Source organism: Talpa occidentalis, unplaced genomic scaffold, assembly GCF_014898055.3.
Source record: "Talpa occidentalis isolate TD23 unplaced genomic scaffold, MPIMG_talOcc4v2.1 talOcc4.13, whole genome shotgun sequence".
NCBI classification, from domain to species: Eukaryota; Metazoa; Chordata; class Mammalia; order Eulipotyphla; family Talpidae; genus Talpa; species Talpa occidentalis.
In genome coordinates, this window is record NW_023601322.1 from 28,813,464 (window position 1) to 28,837,149 (window position 23,686).

Consider the following 23,686-nt stretch of genomic DNA (forward strand, 5'->3'; position numbering starts at 1 on the left):
TTAAAGCTCCCCAGGTTTTGGCAAAAATCAATTTAAGGCACATAAACAATAGACAAATCACACCCCTTGCAACTATTCACTAATGATTAGAAAAACAATTTAGAGAGGCTACTTAAAACTCTGAGGGAAGCTTCAAAATTCTTTTAGGTTGTATGTAAGTCAAAAATGTTGAAGACCACAGTTCTAGGTGAATGCTGTTGGATGAAAAGTCTGATACCCACTGCAACTGGTCACTTTCCTGGTGTGAAAGCACTGCCTGGCAGGTCCAAGCTTTGCCTTTGTGTAAGACAAGGTGTAACTTCTTGCTGAGGTCAAGGAGCCCCAAGACACAGATTCTGACAAACTGCCATGGACTTGCCTGAAGACCCCCTGGCGGGGAATAAGCCCCTGGTATTTAGAGGTAATATGCACATGAGCTCAGAAAGGGGAGCGACCCACCTCAGACTGCCAAAGAGAGAGCTGGTCCAATATGCAGATTAAGACCAGACTTTGGAGCAGGCTAACCTGGACAACCCACTTCCTAGCCCCTCCCTGTGTCTCGGTTTCCTCACTGCAAATAAGGGTTAGTAATAGAACCTGTGTCTTCAGGGTTGAGTGATACCTTAGAGCACCATTTTCATGGAAAGTCTAGGGCCTATCTCTTAATACATATTCAAAGAATGTTAGTGATTATTATTATTAATAATCATTATCATTAGTGACCATCATTATCATTAGTGATTGATTTTGGACAATTGAATGTTCAAAATATACAAACTCTGTTCCTTGTTCCTCCCTCTAACAGAGACCCTATAATCCAGGCAAGAGTGAAAGGGAGGCACATCAGCAAGCCAATAGCACCTGCTAAAAATTGCTGCTGCAGTTTTCATTTGCACACCTTGCTTCCTCTGCCCCACCCCCATAAGAACTATTGAAGTGTTCACACCTTAATGATATAATTATATTAATGTCTATGGAGTTATTCAAACTGCAATTGTTTGCCATCTCATGGGATACTATGAGTAATCTTCAAAAAGAAAAAATGCATATGTTGGAGTAAAGTCAGAATGTGACGAAAAAGAAAAAAATGAAAATCACTCACCTATTAGAAGAGAAAGACCGGAAGTTGTAAGGCTCAGAGGCCGAATATACACTCAAATGGACAGAGTCAGAGGAACTGTTAAAGGAAACCTCACTCAAAACATTGCCAGGAGTCATGGTAAAGCACTTGGCTGCACCCCACAAGTCAAAAGAGACCCTACGCTAGATAGATGGGTACAAACCACACAGATGCTCACAGACCACGCATTTGTTTTAAAACCTTCTGCTTAAAATCCACTTTTAGTAGTTGTAACATAATGAAAGAGCTCCTTCGAACAGATGACAGTTTTCTCCTGCCTCTTGCCTAAACACAGGAAATTTAGTTAGTGGTCATGATGTTAGTCAACTGCTCTCTGTTCTGCTTGGAATCCACACAAACCCGGCGCAAGGCCACATTGGACAAAACAGTTAGCACACTGTGTGACTTCCCCGGGGTTAACCTCCATGCAAGTGGCATCTACCTGTTTTCCTTCTGGGACTCGGCTTCCTTTTCCTTGGTGGATATGGGCGAATCCTCAAAGTCATAGGAGAAAAGGTGGAAGGGGGTATGGGGCACGTAGGGCAGTTTCTCTATGGTAGGTGACGCCTTCGGGGGGGCAGGTGCAGTGGAGGAGGGCCGAGAGGCTGAGGCAGGGGGTGGGGGTGACAGCAGGACAGGCCCAGAGGACCCACAGCATAAGGGGATCCCCACTGCTGTGCTGGCCGGCAGCTGCTTTCCCTGCAAGGTGGTGCTGGAGGCAGTGGACAGGGCTGAACTCTGGGGAGCAGCATCCTTCCCTGTGGGGTTCTGTTCTGGGGCAGGGCTGACCTGGCTGCTGGACCAGCAATGAGGAGAGAAAAAGAGGAGAAAGAAAGGGAAGGAAAGAGATTTGGGAGAAAGGGAGGAAATGTTAGGAAAGAGAAAAGGCATCATGTAAAACCCCACTACTTCACCACAACCACTTACTTCAGAATCCAGCTGTGTTTTTCCAGCTAGAGCATAAAAGCCCAACACCAGACAATTTGGTTTGTCCAATATTCCTGGGCTGGCCAATCTGGGAGGTAAGACCCACTTGGCCAAAGGTCTTTGCAAGGACACCCACTTCTGCATCACTATGGTTGTGCTAGCACCTGAATTTCCAACATTTGAACATCATTACTTTATCTTGGTCAAGCAGAGGATCTGTCCTCCTAAAAAGCCCAACCATGAGGAAATGGGATGCTACCAGCCCTCTACTTCAGTAACTGCTTTTAGAGCCTTTCTGGAAAGTGGGTAAGGATAAGAGGTAAGAGCAAATTTCAACAAAAAATGTAAGGAACCCCAAAGGAGGGGTGGCATAATGAAGTCAAATTTCACACTTTCCCCAGGTTCTCCTCTACCACTAAGCCTTTGACATCTAAATTCCTGAAAGTAGGTTTAATTTTATCAGTTACAGTTATAAAACATTTCATCTTCAGAGCACTGGACTTAGACCACTTCCATAATTTGATGTATAACTTTATAACATGAGCACCTATGTTAAATTTTATATTTTTTAAAACCATAGTCCCTTTCCTTCAGAACTTGACTCCTGGTCATGCCCATTTGGGAATGGAATGTGAACTATTTTCCTTCCTACCTCAAATTCAGAACTCCATCCGGGGACATACTGATTTCCCTGGCTGATTATGAGGTCAGGATGAGACTATACTGACACATTCAGAACCAGACTGGCACATGCAGTACACACACACAATGCACACACATCACAGGTACATGCAGTGGGCACACAAAAAGCAGCAGCCAACAGGAAGGTGAGCAATAGTGAAAGACACCAACTAGGCAGAAGTGGGCAGAAACTGTTATCGTCACTTTAAAGTGTAATAGGTTTATGCCAGGGAACACATGGGATCCATATTAATGTCAATGAATGCTTTGTATGGTCAAGGCCAAATTCTGGTGTTTAATATGCATGCCTTTATCCACTAAAACTGGAAAGCCTAACTAATGTAATTAATCAAGGATGCCTCCAACATCAGTTCATGTATCAAAGACACTTCAGAGTGTAGGAAAATCAACTATCTATCTGGTTAAGATACAGAATCAACATGGATGACTTTGAAGGTTGCCCTTTGTGGCCAGATTTATCCATTTAGTCTGTAGGTATTGAACCATGCCAGTCACTCAGGATTGAAGGGTCTGTGTCGGTGGGACAGAACTTGTACACTGAAGCATGTCAACCTCTATCAGTGTATTTATTAAAGGTTTACATTATTTTCTGTGCCTAATTTTCAACCTGAGCTAGAAATGTCAACTAACCTCCCTCCCTCCAGAACACTCTTAGCTGAAAAAGTCACTATACCCAAGCAGGGCATGAAGCACAGGTAAGGGATTCTATTAATATCAACTTTTCCCCCTCTCATTCTGAAATGGGCTATGTACACGGTCACCAGATCATTCCTTTTCTCTCTCTACCCTGCTTATTTCTTCCCAGCATTTCCAAAGGGGGAAATTATTAATTATTATTTTGTTAGCTCAGAGAAGGCTCCAAGACCCCAGGAATAAGTGGGCTCCTCAACATGTCAAGTGAGTCTGCTAGAGGGCTTTCATTTGCCCTGGTGGCCTGGAGAATGAGGATGCAGCAACAAAGAATCACACTGATTTTGAAGTTTGTAAGAGAAAGATTTTACCAGAATTCATTCAAGATCCTTTTGATTTTGCTTATTTGTGGAAACACTCACAGTGAAAATGTCAATTTCAAGTAGCAATTAAGTGAAGGGATTATTCAATTTTAGAATTATTTTTGAATATAAAATACAATTACCTGTGATCAATTTTTATTTTTATTTAGGCATCATTTTGGAAAAATCCTACAAAATTTAAAAAAATGTGTGCAAATGCCTGTGCCTGATAATATTGTATGAAGACAGGAAAACAATGATCTTAGATTGGTGAACAAAGGACAGTAAGGGTGATAAGATTGTTAGCTGTTCTGGGTGTGAAAATAAATATTGGGACATTTTCCTGTGCTCTATGGGGTGCAAAGTGTTCTTGTCCATTTGAATAAAAAACAAACTTGCATCATTAATGCAGTAGCTACCCACACATTTCATCTACTATACTGGTAAAATTAGTAGGAAAAAGGGGACACACAAAATTATTCTTACTACACTGCTAAAGTGTTAAAGCCTTCTGAACAGACATGGAGATCCTTTAAGTTGCTCTCAGTGTGACTGAGCAAAAGCACTCAGTGAGGAAGGGAATAGTGGGGAGAAGACCAATTGGATAATGTTTCCTTTAAACATGGTTAAGTAGACAGCATTTGAATGAAAAGTGCCATTCTCTGATGAAAACATCTTCAGTTATTTCTATGACATTAGTTGTGGTTCTGTGTACAGGATCAGTAAAGATTTGCCAGTGGGAGCTAGTGCAGAAGGGAGGAGACTACTGAAAAGTGAATGCAGACTCTCTACTAGGAAGGTGCCTCTGGCTTTTAGTAGGAGCCTGGGAGGGTCCAGGCACTTGGACCCTCTGTACCTGTCCTTGCCCTGACTTGCGGCAGAGGCATCGTCCTCTCTCTCTTCCTCTGAATTGGGCTCCGTGACTGGCTGCTCCTCTTCTTCTTCCTCCTCCTCCTCCTCCTCCTGAGGCCTGAGACAAGGCCAGAAAAGAGAAATACACACAGAGACAAGACGGAAAAGTGAGATAAACACTACAGACAAAGAGGAGGATGAAACAAAGGGAGAAAAAAAAACTGGCTGAAATGAAAAGAGCACATTCAACCTATTAGGAGAGAAAAGAAAGTTCTGAGAATGGGAAATTTAAATATGGGGTGAAGACATAATAACCTACCACAACCAGATGTCTTTGTCAAATTTGCTGCATGCCACTACCCTGCTCTCTCCCCATTCCTCCCCCACCTCCCCATACAGGTGATTCAGAGAAGCTTCTGGCCCTGGATGGATGGATGGATGGATGGATGGATGGATGGATGGATGGATGGACGGACGGACGGACAGACATCAATAGATCTCGATCGATCAATAGGGATGAGATTTCTGTGTCATAGGATGTGCTTGGTTTCATCTTTATTAGAAACCATTAAGCAGATTTTTTTAATGATTGGATAAATTTGCATACCCAAAAGCAGTATATGAGTATGCTGTTTGTTCCATACACTTGCCAAGATTTGATATTTTTGTCTTTCAGTTTTAGACATCTAATCTGCATGTAGTGATGCTTCAGTGTGGTTTTAGTTTTCTTTCCCTGATATCTAATGAAGTTAGGCTCATTGTAATATTTTCACCATCCATTTAGATATCCTCTTTTTGGATGTATCTAAACACTTCGTTCATTTTTTATGAAGAAGTTATCTTTTTGATTGGTAAAATTTATATAATTTGGATACAAGTCCTTTTCATATTAATGCTCTGCAAATATGTTTTTCCTCTCTGTGAATTGCCTTTGTATCCACTTCATGGTGTCTTTTAATAAACCAAAATTCTTATTCTTGATGAGGTCCAATTTATCTTTTTTTTCATGGTATACTAATCATTTTGTGTCCTGTTTTAAAAGTGTTTGCCTATACCAAGGCCTTAAAGGTATTCTGTGATATATCCTGCCAAAAGGTATTCTATGATATATCCCTCTCATAGGGCACAGGGCGGTCTATGATTGATTTTACTGTTTTACACTATGATGAAATTAGTGAAACAGAAATATATTTTACGCTGATAGTATTCAAGGTGAAAGAATTCAGACGACAGTGCTTTTCCCTTGCTGAATTTTCTCTTAAAGAATAATTCTGTTTATGTCTAAGCTAAAGTACCTCTAGGGTAATTTTGCTTACTTTCAGTAGATAAGGCACAGGCATGTTCTGAAACAATCAGGATTTTTCATTTTTACTACAAACAGTCCTAGTCTTGAGGTACACTTTTCCCTTTGGAAGAGAGATCCACAGGCCAACAACCTAATTGACCACAGGGCATAGTTTCCTTGAAAGCCAGCTTAGCTTTCCCCAATATGGGTCTCAAAGCTGATGTCACATTTTCTCGGCTTCAGAAAACAAACAGAAAGGAAAATGAGTGTTTCAAATGTGTAATAAAAGCATTAAAAACAGCATTAAAGCTGGGACCAAAGCAATCAGGATGAGGACAAGTCAAACTACAAATTCAGAGAAGGCATGTCAATTCCACTAAAAACAACAATGTTCATGTGAAATATATTTTTAACAACACAACTCTTAAAGGAGACAAAACACATAATCATGGTCAAAAAACTTGCATGAAGAGATATTTTCACTTCATCATAAATCAGGAAAATATAAGGCCACAATGAGACACCATTATATATTTATTAGGTAAAATAAAGAGTCTGACAAGAACACTGAAGAGACTGTAGATCAATTGGCTATTAGATCTTGCTGATAGGGTATGCACTGGTATAGTCACTTTGGGAAAAACAATTAGCACTGTGTTGTAAAATTACACATTGGTTTCATAACCTAGCAATGGCACTGTTAGGTGGCACTGTTACACTGTAGGACAGTGGTTGTGAACCAGGGTGATTCAACCCCCACCCTCACACTGGGGACATTTGTCAATGTCAGGAGACATTTTCAGCTGTCATAGTTGAGGAGGTACTAGCAGCACGTAGTCAAGGTCAAAGATACTACTGAACATCCTATAATGTACAAGATAGCCTCCCACAGTGCAGAAGTATCAGATGCAAAATTTCAGTAGTGCCTAAATTGAGAAACCCTCCCTAGCGATACTGACACACTCCTGCACCTGTATGTGAGTCTAAGAATGTTCTCAGAAGTACTGTTGGTAATTGGAAATAACCCAAATGTTCACCAACAGGAAAAAGGATAGACTGTAGTTTATTCCAAGCAGTGAAGATGGATGACCTTTAGCTTCACATGACAATGTGGATGAATATAAGAAGCACAATGTAGAATGAAAAAAACAAGTGCAAGAAGGAATATACAATATAATGTATATTATATTTTGTATAAAATGTATATTATATTATAATGTATTATTATAATATAGTATATTATATATTATAATATATATTATATTATAATGTATTATAATGTATATTATATAATATAATGTATATTATATTTTGAACTTTACAAAGTTCAAAAAAGGCAAGATTGTACTGGTATGTTTAGCTATACATATGTTTGATAATAAAAAATAACCCTCAAGGTAACAATACATATTTAAGCAGGTGAATGGGTGGTAGGAATTTCATGGGGACTATAACCCAGATGAAAATGTATACATGGTACAAAAATGAAAAATGATGTAAAAAGTGTATTAAAAAAAAAGATTGTTGGTTACCTAGGTCCAGAGATGGGAAAGTTGGAAGCACACAGATAAGTTAGAGGAAACACTCTGGATTTTTCACTAGGCTTCTCATTGGTGTTCTTTACATCAATAAGTAAATTTTATATAAACTAAGAGAGGGCCACACATGAACCAATGATGATAATGCATCATAAACTAAGAATTAGGATTAATCTGATTCTGTATCATTAAGAATTTTAAATTATATTTTCAGAGCAGTTTTTGGGTTCATAGTAAAATTGAGCAGAAGATACAGATTTCCCACAAATAAAAAAAAATGCTTTTGCTCTTTTGAAAGAGCAAAGCATTCTAAATATGGAATAAGAGTTCTCTCTCCTTTTATTAAATATATTTATTGAGCATTTGCTCTGCACAAAATATTGGGCTATAGTGTTTAAAAGAGATTTCCACACTTGGAATTTACAAGCTTATGGGAAAGAAAGACATTAAACAATTGCAACAGGAAATATTCAAATGGGATGGGAGGTGCTAAGTGGCCTGGAAAGTGAAAAAAAACTTCCACATTGCTATTGGAGCAAAACTCTAAAGGCCAAGGACTAATTGGCCAGAAGACAAGATGGAATTTTGCACACGACAGTCTCCTGCTCAAACATATAAACTAACCTTAGCATTAAGTTCCATTTTTCTATCATCTCTACAACTTCATTCTACACTCTCTTTTTGAACCTACCCACTCCAGCCCCCAATTTAACAGGTCTATTGGCCTATCCATCCAACACCAAGGCATTTCAGCTTCAGAATCCTTCCTGGAGCCATTCTCCCAGGCTGGAGTTACTCTTTCTGCTTTGTTTCTACTGGGACCCCCAGTAGGTCATTTGTAGTCATTAGTTACAAAGTTCTATCCTAAGGTCTAGAAGAAATGCATATGTATTAAATACCCTATTTAGCTCTGCAAAATGCATGGCACTTCATAATCCAATAAAAAGATACTTCACACAAATATTTCAAGTTTATAACAGAAAGTGCATCCTTGAGCTCCCGTTAGCCAATACTTACTTGGTAAGTTTGTATTTGGCCTCACAATGAGTCACACTTTCTGTTAACCTTAAGGCTGTTTCTAGGTTACCAATGGTCCAAGTGAGATTTGAAAATATGCAATTAGTGATCTTAATGAGTTCGGACACATAACTGACCAACAGAAGCAACGATTTCACTTAAAAAGAGAGTTTTGATACCCACCAATTTTTTTTTTTTAAGTTCCCTCAAAACGTTTCTTGTCAGTCCTGAGGATGAAAGGACATCTAACAGAGCACAGCTGTTGCTTGGATGTTTCCATGGTGAGAACCCAAAGCTAGACAAGAAAGTATTTATTGCCCTTGTATCACACAAAGTTAAGAAGGAGCATAAAGTACAGGCCACAAATACCAAATACACACAAGAACTGGAGCACTAGCCAGAACCTTGATACCTGAGCCATTGTTCTGCTATCATGTTGTTTGGTTTTTTTTTTTTTTTTAAAGATTTATTTATTTATTTATACAAGCACTGGGTACAGTCAGAAGCATAGGAGGATGAGAGAATTCACCAGAGCCAGAGTGGGGAACAGAACAGGCAGACTGACAAAATTCACTGCTGAGGGGAGCAGTGGGCGCAGCAGGAGAGGTCTGCGTACCATGTGGGACCCTCGCCGGGAATCAAACCAGCACTACAGAGGCTGCGGGCCCTTTGCAGCCCAGCGCTCAACCGTTGCGCCACCAGGGGAGGCCCTGCTATCATGTTTTGAATAACATACGAATGGATTCAGCACATTATTTCTTCTGAGAATAAGGAGTACTTCAATAGAACGAAGTTCCGTCTGTAGAGTGTACATTAGCAATAGGAAACAGGCATACACACTAGCCAGGTTTCAGATTTATACAGGCAGGTGCGAAATAAACTGGTTCCATGATAACTACAGACTATGAGATACCTGGCTTCTTTCATTTATGTGTAGCTTGATTTTATATTTGAAAAAACTTTCTCCCAAACCATAGATACTAGTAAATTGTTTTAAGTATTCTCTAAAGTCAAAGAGAAACAAGGATGAAGGCAGACTAGAATTCTCTTAGACCTTTTGAAAAACAGCAGGGATGTCAAGCAGACTCCCAGGCTGCAGTTTCAAGAAGGTAGGCTCCAGAGGTGAAAAAGCCCTGCATTGAGCTGGGCTCTGTCCAAAGTCCCTCTTTCTTATCTCACCCACAAAGTGAAGTGGAACAGAAGCACGAGCACCGCCAGTGCTGACAGTCTGTGACAGCTGAACACACTAAATTGCATGGACATCACACTAGTTTCCCCATTTTCAAAAGTTGTACAATCTAATGTGTGTTTTCAGGTCAAACTCAATTTTATATGTTTTAAGTAATGGCACTTCTTACACAGTCTGGCTCACAGTTTTTGCAAATGGAAAAGGAAGAATTCTAAAGCATGAACGGCTGCTAGTTAGAAATGAAGGAGTCGTGAAATGTGTGTCTGAGAAACAGATATCAGATGTAACTGCCGCAAGGAGGCCAGAGGCATTTCCAATTTTTAGTGTGCAACAATATCTTTCTAACTCTTGACTCAGGTCCTGGGACTCAAATTGCCTTTTCACATGTTTTGGACTCCAACACGCCACACTCAACTCTTAATATGGTAATAAAGTACAGATAATTGACATCTAGGGATAAACCTCAAATCTTCTATTTCAGCCAGGGTTCTTCCAAACAACCTCATTTTCTATTTTCTACCCCCTCAAGTCATGCCCCCAAATTACCAGCAGTAACCACATGGATCGTGTGGGTAGCATTTACTTTCTACTTCATTGACCATCTGCTGATGGAGATGTACATGAAGAATGAATTGTATATAAAGGAGGCAATGTGAAGGTAGTACAAAACACCTATAAAGACCAAACGAGTGGGACTCATGTTCATGGGTCGACATGTCACCCTGCAAACTCACAGTTCCTACAGTGTCACAAAAAGTTCTAGGTGCAATTCAGCCCTAATGGTAGGCCTAGGAGATCCAGCAGTGAAGCTATCAACTCTTTATCCAATGGTGTCTCAAACCCTCCATGGTCCATAGCAACTTTCAGACTTACAGCCCTCACCCTTGAGATGTATTATTCAACAATGGGACTACTCAGGCCCTATCTTCAGAAACCGTATTCAGGTGTGGCCTGATCATGGGTCATTTCAGATGTTCCACAGGGTTGAGTTTTGGAACATCTAAAACAATTGCCCTAATCCATAATAATACTTTTTCAGTAGATCTGCATCAATAATTACCACCCAGAGTCCCTGCTTCCACTCCCCCTCTCATCCATTCTAATCCCCACCAGGCAGATAGATGTGCACTGCTGAGCCCTGTATTCAAACCATGAGCAGAGGCCATGCTGTGACTTCCAAGATCCTGTAGGACTTTGCACAACCTCACCCAACTTCTATGCCACCTCTGCCTCCTTCCACACTCTATCACTTCTCTCTCTTAGTTCACTCATACACTAAGTCCTTTCTTCCCTTTGTCACAGAACATGGCATTCATCCTTCAGGATTCAGTCTAATGCCCGAGGCAGATTCTTGGACCACTCCAATCCCATTACATTACATCACTATCTTCTTTTCTGAAGAAACTTTTAGAATTACACTTCTCTCTTTGGAAAAGTACAACATTACTGATAAAAACTAAGTCCCATTTGACTAGAGATAACCACTGCAATAAATTGGGTGATAAATTTCCAGAGCAATTACCCTGCAAACTTTTTATGCCATATTGATGTGGCACATATGGTGGCACTTCTGGTATGGTGATTCCTAATCACCATTGGTTAGATTCCATCATAGGACTGTTTCATGTTTTAATCATCTTGCTATTTTCTCACTCTTTGCTGTTACTAGAGACGGTATGAGAATCTGCACACGTGCCCTTGTGTGCTTCTGTAAGTTCTTCTTAAGGACATGTTGTTATACCCTACCACATGCTACATCATATCCCTGTTTTTTCAGTCAAAAGTCTTAGTCCAGAGTTACATATGATTACCTGCTTCTGTATTTATGTATACACTGTCTTAAAAGTCTGGAAGCTTTACAAAGGTCATGACTACCTCACAAAGGTCATGCAGCCTCAGAACCAAGAATATGGTAGCACACGACAATCTCAACTGACTGGATAGTGAATGAATAGGACTTTGCTCTAATTTAGCTAGTGCTTCAACAGGCTTAGGGCAACAGCTGTAATATTGAAGTCCACAGAATGTTGAGACGGAGTAGAAAGTCTATCAATGTAGGGACAGCTTGAAATAATAAGCTGAGCTTGGGCAGTTTCTCTTCCAGAGACTTGGTGGCTTCCCCTTTATTTGTAAATAGGAGCTCTTATGAATATGCACCAAGTTCCAGCTATGCTTTTATAAAACAAAGGTACTTCATCTTTGCCTCATAACTTTCCTTCCCACTTTATGATCAAAATTATTTATCCTATATGTGTAACATAGCAAAACCAAACAAAGGATCATACTAAAGCATTAAAACCAGTCCTTGAAAGCTGACTCTAGATCCGAGGCATTCAGAAAAGGAGGGGAAAGGGAGACAGGAGCCAAGGGAGAGAGCGCAGTAGATGACGGAGGGGGACTGTGGGTGCTTCGGTGGTGGGTGACTACACTGGAGTGGGGAAATCCTACACTGTCAAAACACTAACAAGGACATGAAATGAGGATACTTCAATAATGTAACAATTACTTACCCTTCTATTTGGAAGACAATTTTACAAAGCTGGTTATAGGTGAAAAAAAAATCAAAGAAAGAAAAAGATCTCAAATCCAGTAATTTCCTCTTTGTTTCACTGCAGAGGCCTGCTGTTGGCACACAGCCATGACACCCTCCAAACCCGCCCCGCCTGTCCCCTCCCAAGACTTGGGAGACAAATACCTGCACGCAGCAGGCCCTGACTGGCCACTTCCTCATGGGGGCTCATCTCTAGTCAAGTTCTAATCTCATGTTTATAAAACTAGAACCTCATGGCTGGAAAAATAAAACCTCAGGAATGAAATTATTTCTCTGGGGCAATGTGAATACTGTAATTGAGTATTCCTGAAGTGTGATATAATTGTCTCTGAATTCCTCACTGAGTTATTGTGTCTTTAGAAAGCATGCTCTATCAGCATGACTAAAAGTCCTTCAGGCAGCAGGTACCTGTCCCAAATGTGCCCAAGTTTCCTTGCGTCCTGCAAGGCACTCTCCAAAGAACAAGAACAGGTTCTTTGCTTGGCTCTTCCTCCCAGGAATCTCTCCAGGAAAGTCAGGTTCTCACCTGGAGGGCTGCGGTCACAACTTATTCTAGTTATTTAAAAAACTTGGAGCCAGGCACTCTTGTACTAAGCAACTTTACATGGTTTACACCTTTACTTCTTGCAGGAACTGCTGAGGTATATGCTCCATTCACAGATGAGGAGCTGAGGCACAGAGAGGTTAGGAAGTTTTCTCAGAGTCACACAGCAAGTAAGCCTGGATTTGAGGCAATATAATCCAACTCTAGTATTCCAGCTTCTACCACGATGCTATGCTACCTCTGCTAGGGCCATATCTTTGTGACTGGAAAAAAATGTCACCTCTCCTTAAGGACTGGACGAAGCCATGAACCTTTCCTTCTTTCAGGCTCTTTTCTGAGCATCAGTGTTTTTTTCTCACTGTATTTATGTGCACAGGGAGACTACCAGATCATCCTTGCCATCACACCCTCACCCCACTCTACTCGGAGGAGAGTTACATCAACAACCCCTGGATACAGGGCACTGCAAGACCGATTTGAACCATGATGATATTCCATATTCATTTTAACTAGCCTCTGAAACATAACCATGACCTCACTAAGAAATAAAAATCTTTGCACATGAACAGGATGCTTCTGTGGCCACTGTCAGGTCACTAAGCACATGATGTGAGAGAGGAATGATACTGGGTGAGGTCCCTCTTTCTTTGAGCCAGTCCCCCTCAATTTCCATGTGCCAGTCCAGAAGGGCTCCCTTGCAAAATGCTTTCCTGTATCACTGCTGATCAGAATAGAGTCCCTTTTTAGCCATGTCACATTTGACCTCTTCAATCTACATCTTCAAGATTTTACTGCCCTTTTTGATTAACCTTCTTCAGAAGAGTGAACACCAGGCTCTCTCCACAGACTCTTGCCAAGCAATGACCATCTCATTCTTCTTTCCCTGAAGGGATCCAATCAGCTTAACACAGTGATCAAAAGTAAGTTCTTACTCCATTTCCAAAGGTATCCTGGGAACTAGATAAGATGAGAGAGATGCTCACACTCTAGAAGGACCACCCACACCCACACACCCCATACCAACTGCCAGGGAAATCAAATTCTCCCAAAAGGACTGTGAACATTCAGAATATCGATGGAAGGTGTGTTGTACAGGAAACGTGGACTGTGTGCAGGCCCAGGGGAAGCAAGCTGGACACTGAAGAAGAAAATCCCCAGACAGAATAACTTAACTAGAAACAAGAACCTCTCCTTCTCTTTGTAGTATGTTCACTCCCTACTCCCACAGTAAATGACTTGTCTCTTCTTGAAACATCACACCAAGTAAGGTCACTCTAGCTTGAAAGACATTTGCTCTTGATGATAACTGATTTCAAGGTTCATTGACTGGGGGAAGGAAGTGAACTTCTCGGTTTCAGCATTTCATGAGACGATGATGATACTCTTTATTTGCTTTTCTACTCACTTGATTTCTTGTCCGTGGGTCGTGGCATCTAACTCAGGTTTCAACACTCAACTACATGCACCTGAGTTCCAGAAGTGCCTCTACAACAAACCATGGAAGTTCTCCTTGTGGCCCTTAAACACCTCAAGTTGAAAATGTTCAAAGTTGCTGAGTGACCTTCCAGTCAACCCATGACCCTGGGTGACTGGCTGCCAGGGGATCACCTCAGACTCCCACTTTCTCACTTTACAAACCAGTCACCATTCTACATAGATGTCCTCCCGCATCTCAGCACTTTCCCTACTTGCCATTCTCCCTGCCACTTGCCTCTCTACCCCTCCCAGTACTGTGGAGCAGTCCTCAGACTTCTCTTGGCAGTCTGCCCTCCTGCTCTGAGCTCTCACTGAGCAGTCTGCTGAAATGCAACCCTGAGCTCACTTCATCACTTCAAATTCATCAGTAGCTCAGTTTGTTTTTAAGGATAAAATTTTGACCACTTCTTCAGACCCTTGAGAGCTCCTTAAATTCAATTCAGCAATGTCCAGGTCCCCAAGAAATCTGTAATCTGGTCACAGCGACTCTTTGAGAAACCAGAAACCATGCCACCCAAATCAGAAGGAACTTTCCAAAGTGAATTCTTCCTCAAGCCTCGGTACTTCTGCCTTTTCTACCAGGTCCAAGCTCACTCCCCTTGTCCCAGCCCTCTACCCTCCGGTCCGCTCTTCACTAGTCAATACTCAGGAAAACATGAAGAGCCTCTTGGACATCAAATGGTAAATCTGAATGGCTGGCTGTGTTCCAACCATATCTCCCGCAGGAGGTCACATCCCTTGTTGGTGAGTCCCATTCATAATGAACCATTTCCCATCAGATAAATCTCCCCAAGTATCTACTTGCTGCTCATGGTACCAGGGGTTGCTAATCTGGTTGTTGTGAAATCCTCTGTTGTGTTTATGCCAGTGCACAGGATTCTTCTCTCCAGTTCATGTCCATATTTATTTAACAATTACCTTCTTTAATAGAACAATATCCGGGAAAGCTCCAGGGCATGCAGTGACTATAATTATAACACTGAGCTAAGCACACTTTGCTGCCTCTCAACTCTCCCACCACCCTACTGAAGAGATATCCTGACTTTACAGTGGAGAACACCAAGGCCAAGCCTGGGGAGGGAGCAGGGTCTATGGTCTGGAGACAAGGGCTGTGCTGTCAGTGACCCCAGTTGCTGCTCCTTTACTGCACTTGGCCAAGCCTTCCTTCGGGACCTGGGACTGGTGAGGTCGCCAGACTCATCATTTGTAGTTATCTAATACCTACCAGTCTCGAAATGTACTTTTTGTTTACAGATGCCTCCTAGAGAAAGAGCTAGGTCTACTGTACTCTTTCTGCTCAGACCCTGTACCTAACTGGTGAATTCTGTAGCCCCCGGCAATGAAATGCTGTGGACTTGCATTGAGACAGACCAGGGAGCCAGGCATTGCCCTAGAACTCAGCATCCAAACACATCTCCTTCCTGTCAAAATATGGGAGGATGAGCTCACCACTCCCGCACCATTCCATAATTAGGCTCCCTCATTTGCCCACTGGCTCCTGTGGCTGATGGAGAGGTGCCAATGCCCTTTCCTACTGAAAACTAAGATCACCTTCAGTTGCCTCCACTCAGCTCCCACCCCAGAGGCTCATGCTAAAGGGCATGATTCCCTCTCCCCAATACCCACTGGATCACTAATTTGTGAGCGTCAACTGTAAGTCCTCAAAAGGTGAGGACAGCTGAGATAATTGATAGTTAACTGTGGCTTCCTCCCAAACATGAGTTTCTGTTCTTTATACCTGGCTTCCCTCCCCCATCACCAGGTTTATGGGAAGTTAGTTATGATTAACTGGGAAGGCTTGTTCCAATGTTGCTGTCGTTGTTGTGAACAGTGGTAGAACTCCTTGTGGGCACTGTCTTCAGTGCCAATTTAGGAGAAAAACAAGCAAATCAGCATGATTATTTCAGGATCGTAATCAATGACTATATAAAATACAGCTCATTAGGATTATCAAGTTTTAGTAAACATTTGCTCTGATTTTTTGCCTTCTCAATAAGTCTAATTCATCCTCAAATTACTACTTAACACATTCTATAGATTTAGAGCCTAGTTCCAGGGATGTTTTGTTCTGAGCATCGACTCTGCATCAGGATGGTTTGGGTTCAAATCCAGCTGTGCCACTTCCCACTGGTGAGATCTAGGACAAGTTCCTTAACCTCTCTGTGCCTCAATTTCCTCATCTGTCAAATGTGGAGTAGGGTAGCACCACCTTCTTCATGGAATTTACATGTGAAATTGCTCAGCACAATAGCTAGCACAAAGTAAGTTTGGACTGCTCAGGAGGTAAAAGCAGACAGGGATGGGTGCCTGGTAGGCCAACCTTCCTTGGACTCACTGCCAGACCTCTTCTCCCCACTGGCTCTGTGTATCCCCTCTCTGTATATCTTCTACTGTGTCCTGAGGACTCACAAACAACCATGAGCAAAACCCCCGACAGACTTGATCACTTTACAGAACATTCCTTGCTCTAACCCAGAACTAAAGGATGCTACTGCCTACAGTCCTTTCCCATGGCATGAAAGGCTCTCCCCTTATACCCCACACTTCTCTTGTGGACTGCAGACCATTTACCACCAAGTGCCCTCAGGAAACTCAACACTTAAAACAGGGGTTGACAAATACCACCTACGGGCCCAATCTGGTCCACCACCTGCTGTTGTGCAGTCTGTCAGCTAAGAATGGTTTTCACATTTTTTAAAGACAAAAAAGCATAAAAGACCATTTCATGGCATGTAAAATTCAAATCTTAGTGTTCATAATATGTTTCACTGGAATGCAGCCATGTTCATTCCCTTACCTATTGTCCATGCCTGTTTTTCTGCTAGAAAGATAGAATTCAGTTGAGTAATTGCAACAAAGACAATCTGGCAGGCCAGGTTGAACATACTTACTATATGGCCCTTGGCAGAGACAGTTTCCCACCCTGGCCTTTGAGACACGTGGCGGTGTTCTGCACCACCCACTGCTGCCCTGTCACTCTTCCCTGAGCATTAAAATATGCACAGGACAGAAAGCTGGATGGCACAGCTGTGAATGTCAGTGACTGAGTGAAGTTTAAAATGACCTCTATGGGTTGGAATGTTATGTGGAAATCAATAGAATAAAACCTGAAGTTTTTATATTAAGTCCCATGCAGTGTTCATTACTAGAAAAACTTGCATAGAGAGCAGGAAAGAAACCTGGTGTGTATTGAGAGAGGCAGGAACCAGGATGAATAGAAGAGCATTGTGGGAAAATTTTGTGCACATAATGGAACACTAGGCAATAATAGGGCTTTAACATTATGGAACAAATTGAAGTCAGAAGACTTTCCTAACAGGCAGTAAAGTTCAAGAATAGAATGAGGTGCCTTGGGGAAGAGAGTATTTGCCCAGGGCAATAGCTCTGGGCCCGACAACCTTGAAGATATTTGAGTTCTAAGATGATCTACTATTACAATATAAACCATAAACACCACTTCTTTTGTTAATTAGATGCTAAAAATTTTCTTGGTAAAAAATGAAAGCACCAACTTTTTTTTTCCTGGCAATCAAATCTGTAAATTTTCAGCACAAAAATGAAACTTATTATGGCATATAGTCACTAAAAATACTTTCAAGTTACAGATGACCAGTAACACTCATACCTTCTTTGGTAAATGCTCAGTGTAGACTTTGATTTCTTAAGAACCCAAAGTAAAACCATGTGAATTTAGAGTCCTATAGACCTTAACACATATCACATAGCTTAGCAGACTTAATCTGTTAAGGTGACTGAGATTTCTCCTTTTAGGCTCTTTAAATGTTTATATTTACCCTCAATAAAAATACTTCAGTACAGTGTGAAAATCACAGTCCCCCTCTAACAAGTCAGAAATGCACATCTTGCTCAATGATTGATTAGGAATGGGTGGTTGGAAAGTGGTTTTGTATGATTTGGAAATTGAGAAACAAGAGCCACACTTGGGTTTGATTCTCTATTCAGCCTAGTTCTACAAATCATCACAAAACATTTACCCCAACTATTTTTGAAACATGGAAAATGAGGTTAATGACACTGTCCAGTCTGGATCCTACAGAGGAGAATTAAATGTAAATGATATAAAAGGACCATCTGAGTGTAGAATGCCATCTACATTTCACGACAGCATAAATCTCTCTCTAGCCTCTAACATATTTCCAAGTTCTTTTCAAATGTACAGGTTTCCCCAGCTATCTGAATATAGAAGGTTCATATTTGGTATGATTTGGTAGATTATAATGGGGAATGTTATTACCATTAATTTACTGTAGAACTTTTTTTTAACACTCTCAAGCCCCCCAAATACCTACCAAATCATGGCAAATAGGAATGCCTTACTTTTAGATAGTAGAGGAAGCCTGTATTAGAATTAGCTGGGTCACAATTATAAAATTCCTCTTATGTGATATATGTATAAGAGCATTGCTGCAAATCAGCAGTAAGTAGGACCAGAACATTCACGTAGATGAAGAGTAATCTAGGTCAGGCATGTTTTTTGTGTTTTTCAAGGTCTACAGGGAATCTAACTCAATGAATTACTTGACTTTGGGCTGCAGATGTTAAGCAGGTGACTAAGCTATGCATTCAGGGATCATTTCCCATTTTACTTCTCATCACCTTTTTCCTCTATTCTACTACCGCATCCAGTCAAAATTGTCCTGACCTTTAGGGGCTACAGGGAAAACCCCTGCCAGTAGGCATCATGGATGAAGCCACTTCATAATCATCACAATCTATTAAATGTTATCTATTGTTACAAGCTGAAGAGTGTATTTTTAACAAATATGCTACTAAATTTACATTTAGTAAAATGAAAAATCAGTTCTATTTGAAAAGAATAATTTCTATTTGAAAAGAATAAGATAATCAGCCTTCAGAGACGTGGACTCCTGTTCCAGATTCCACCAAGCCTCACATGTCAAAACTGTGATGGATACCTGCCATAATACTTCCCCACTTACCACAAGGTATCATCCCCTGAACATACACATACAGACCTTCATAAAGTCTAACATCAAGAAGTAGACCAGGAATAACAGGACACAAGCCACACAAAGCAAGACAACACCAAGGGCTGCTAACAGGCTCCCTTCATTCTCTTGGCACTTTTGGTGGTTTTAGGCAGAGGTTTTCCAGTTCATCATGTACATTTTCTGCAACTGTATCCATGTCACTTCTCAAGCCTTAGCTAGAAGCAGTACTAGAAAGCTTCTAATGTCCTTGAGCATTGAGTTTCTAGAACCTCTCAGGTCACAAAGTGCAATGTCCGTGGTAGATGTTCTCATTCCTCAATCTGTGTAGGTGTTTAGAAGTTCACTGAACTAGAGCTGCTGTACCCAGACTTAGAAACAGAAAAGCCTGTAGATGGAGGGCCATGTGGTAGAGATGGTGCCAACATGGGTCAAGTCTGGCATATCACTCCTAACCTCATCCTTCCTTTTTTCCTTCTGTGCCAGGAGCACACAGAGGTATAGGCTGCTCCATGCTCAGATCACTCCATGAGTTCCAGACTTCTCAGGGCACATCTGGCTATTGGTAGTGGTGTGTGTGGCGGGGAGGGGGTCAGGGGCTTGTCCCTTTAGGGATGCAGAGAAAGGGACATATCTTGATCAATTTCTTTCTTAAGATAACCCAACTTATTCTGAGCTATCTCCTTAATCCCATCCAGCCTCATAGCCTGCATTTGATTCCCAAGAGGAGAAACATGATGAGAGAAATTGCTGCAAACAAATGACGGGCACAGAAATGGATGCCCTGCATCTGGTGTTAATAGTCAACCCGGGTAGACTTGGCTGGCATGGACTGGTCGCCTTCATCCTAGTCAGCCAGGAACACCCAGTAGGGCAGGCAGCACTGGCCCAGACCCCAGGGCACCCTTTGGCTGTACTGCTGATCTACAGAACTTTTGTACTCCTGTGGAGTCCCTCAAACTTTATTTTGAATATGTGCAATTTCTCATGAGCTTGTCAATCTTTCTATCTCTTTCTACTTAACTTCCTGATTCTTACATTCTCCCAGCCCCAGCATGAGATTCTAAGGACAGAGAGCATATAACAGACTCAATAAAAAGGTTTGCTGACTGACTGACTGAAAATGACATTAGTACTTAGTGAAATGTATATTGATACACTCAGTGTATTAGTTGACAGATTGCTACATATAGGATTATTCTATTAACTAAAACCAACCTCAACTATATTTTTCCATGAGATTCTCAAGACCCTTCCAATCCCTCATTTGCGTGGTAGCACACTATCTAGGCCAAAGCTTTGTGCCTAGGGTTCTGTTCTACTGGATAAAGCACAGCTTTCCTGTACAGATATGACAGAGATATTAAGTGATTAATATTAAAAACACAAGTGGGTGAAGAAGGATTCATGTGGTTAGTAAGAGCAAATCTGGGCATGTCACCAAGGCCACCTTGGCTGGGAATTTCCATGGGAATTTGGGGTGGTGTTTTAAAGACAGGGGGAAGGAACAAGTTAGGAGGAGGCTATGTGACCAGCAGGAAGGGGGTGGTGAGCACCTGTGGGTTGTGGCCTCCATCCTTCACTCTGCACCCCTCTGCACGGGTCTGGGTTATTGCTTACTTTTCGCAGAGATCTCGCACTTGACTGGTCTTGCAGCCTGGAGCCGTCTGGGAGCAAGGGCTGGTGGGAGCCGACAGAGGACTCTTGATGCTCTGTACCGAGTGCCTGCGGCTCCGCCTGCGGTCCAGGCCCCGGTGCTCGCCCACTCCACCAGAACACACGCTTGCCCGCCGCCGGTCCCGGCGCCCGCTGGGGGGCGGCTCTGCTGTTTCATCACCATCCTCCAGCCTCAGCGCCATCTGAAAAAGCAGAACATGTGCAGTGTAAGATCAGACCAAGAGCCTTTCACAAACCTCAGCTGTGACTCTGCGTTTCAAACTTGCCTTAATGAGGACTTCACACTGTCTTTTCCCATCCTGCCGGCCACAGCTCCTGTGCAAGCCCTCACAACCACATAGTCTCAAAGCACATTCTACAGACTAAAAGAAGCTGGCTGTGTGTATATTCCCCATCAAAGGGCTGTGAAAAGGACAACTATGCACATGAGTAAGTCTGAGAAATATTTCCTAATTGGATTGATCTCCAGCCTGGAGTCAGACCACACTACCATTTCCAGGAGCATCTCTCCTGGCTCACCCTGGCTTTTCACTGTTTCAGAAGAAAAGTCCCTCCAGAAGCCTAGGGTCCCGGGTTCCAGATGTTTCTGAGTTTGCTTTCCTGGACAGGATGCTCAGATGAACAGAGCACAGGCTCTTGTCAGGGAGTGGGAGCTGGCCTAGCCCATGGCATTGTGGGAGGCACAAAGCCTGATGCCAGCATCACTCACACTGCCTGATGCCAGAATCACTGGCTGACAGTACTGCTGCTCTCAGGGTACCCACAGCAGCCTGGTCTCAGGCTATGGTGGAGTCTGTAGTTTCACTAGACAGTCCACATATGCAAGTCACAAAAACATATGCCAGAAATAGACTTGACCTCCAGAATAGTTATTAAAATTTTTCTTCTTAAAAATGGTTCATATTTGTGCAGAATAATTGGCCACTTCAGTTTCTTGTGGAAACCTGAGACAACTAGCACCACCTGCACACCTCTGCCCTCTTCCAAGGGATATCTGAGTTCTGCTTCTAGTTGGTGCCCAGTTCAGAAGCCCAGGCTGGCCATCTTTTCATCTCACTCTGGACTAGATCCTACCCCTTGACTTTCTCACCCACAAAAACACCACCTGTCTCTGCTCTACACACTTCAGCTTACCCTGGCGGTCAGCCTGCCCCTTACACTGTGCACCCTTCCAAGTGCTGGGCTACCCTCACCTGTGTCTTGGTTTTTTCCATATTTTTAGGCCTACCTTCTCCAGCACTAAACACTTTGGCATTGAGTAGGCCTTTTGGTGCATGCTGGTTGTGCCAGCAATGAGCCAGCAGTGACCTGCAGCAAATTACTTGCCCAATACATTATACATTGCATTTGCAGGTTTGTGGTAACAATAGTTTACATAAATACAACTTATATAAAGTAGCACAAGCAAGACCTTCCCTGTGACCAGAACTTACTAAAGACTGTAACCAGTCCTTTCCCCACCAAAGCCCTGACATGAAGGACTGAGCATAACCAGACTCCTCTGTCACACAGAACTGGCAGGCTAGGCCACCTTACAGGACAGATAAACCAAGTCCAATAGTCTCATTGAATTGGCAATCACAGAGTCCCATGGACACCCATTCCCAAGGTGTAAGTTCTCCAGCCTCTGGGTGCTCTAGGTCATATCTCACAAGTTAGACCTGACATGTAAGAGAATGCAGAGGAATATAAAGACAAGGTAGCTAACTATACCCTTTGACTTTAACATCATCTAGCCATAGCAAATCTGACTGTTGCAAAATCAGTGGTCCCTTTGTCCAAAGTTCTAACAACTGTGTTCATCTAGCAAGGTGAGGTTGACTGAGTCAAGAACAAGTTAGCCACCCTCATCCAGACCTGGTAGCTGAGACATATGGCCTTCTTCACAGGAGTGTGTTAGCCTTTATTTGCCTCAACTCTAGTTCCCTCCAGCTCTAGCTCTTGGAAATATTGATTAGTGAAAATTCTCCTGTGTGCCCGGTATAGTTTATAGCAAACTCTCAGATCTATGAAGCGAATTTAATATTTTTTGACTATTTTGTTTCCCTAGAATTTTGTAGCCAGACATAATTTAGGAAGGCTCAGGGTAAGAAGAGAGAAGAGTTCAGCAAAAGTGTTATTCTTACAAAATTCATTAGTAAGTCTCTTTCGCAGGGGTCCCTCTCCAGTATAACTGCAAGAACTAAAAAGAAATTATGCATTTGGTTAATCACATATATCATCATCGCAACTTAATACTTCAAGTGTCACTGTCTGGGGAAAGTTTGAGCATGATTATCCACCTAACCAGGGTCAGTATTTCAAACTATTTCTAGCCAATTATTTCCCCTCACTTAGATTTAAAAATTCTAGACCAGCTGAACTTATCCTGACCTTAAGTATTGATTCTGCTTCTTATTAAGCACACATTTGGAATGATAAGATTAGAAGCTAAAGGAGAGTTCAGATATTTCTAATTCTTTGTCTAACCTCAGAGATCAAGGATCAAATAGCATTCCGTTCAAAGCTCCTTTCAGGGAGGAACACAGTGTTCATGAGATGAAATCCACTTTCACTGCCTTTTGTCAGGAATATGGAGACCCCTAGAACTTTTAAATGAAAAGAAAAGTCTGAACAAACTATCAAAGCAACACCAAACAATGAAATTCAACTGAGATTTTCTAAGATTCAGGTCCTCCACAAAACATCTATCTTCTTCAAAAAAGCAAACAGTGCTCAGAAGGGGTGAATGGGGCACAGAATCCCAGGATTCCCAGTGGCAGCCTGGCCATCAGGGACAGAGTAACATGAAATTTGGGGCTGGTGTTCACTCATGGTTTTGTCTATGTAACAACAATCCTGAGTCCCCTGTGTTCACTAGTGACAGA

The 23,686-nt window shown here is 42.0% G+C and overlaps 1 protein-coding gene across 9 annotated transcripts in view; it reads right to left on the reverse strand.

Moving 5' to 3' along the window:
* The window catches only part of FHOD3 (formin homology 2 domain containing 3), a 408,106-nt gene that overhangs the window by 101,951 nt on the left and 282,469 nt on the right, over window positions 1-23,686 (reverse strand). For 5 of the 9 annotated variants that reach the window (XM_054694087.1, XM_054694090.1, XM_054694086.1 and 2 more), the window contains 2 exons: window positions 20,763-21,001; window positions 4,577-4,690 (listed from right to left, as the gene is read on the reverse strand). In XM_054694087.1, the coding sequence (XP_054550062.1) occupies window positions 4,577-4,690; window positions 20,763-21,001 (353 nt within the window). Of the gene's footprint in view, window positions 1-1,081; window positions 1,157-1,541; window positions 1,893-4,576; window positions 4,691-20,762; window positions 21,002-23,686 lie in introns of all 9 variants that reach the window. The other 4 variants (XM_054694089.1, XM_054694088.1, XM_037508274.2 and 1 more) reach the window with 2 other exon arrangements.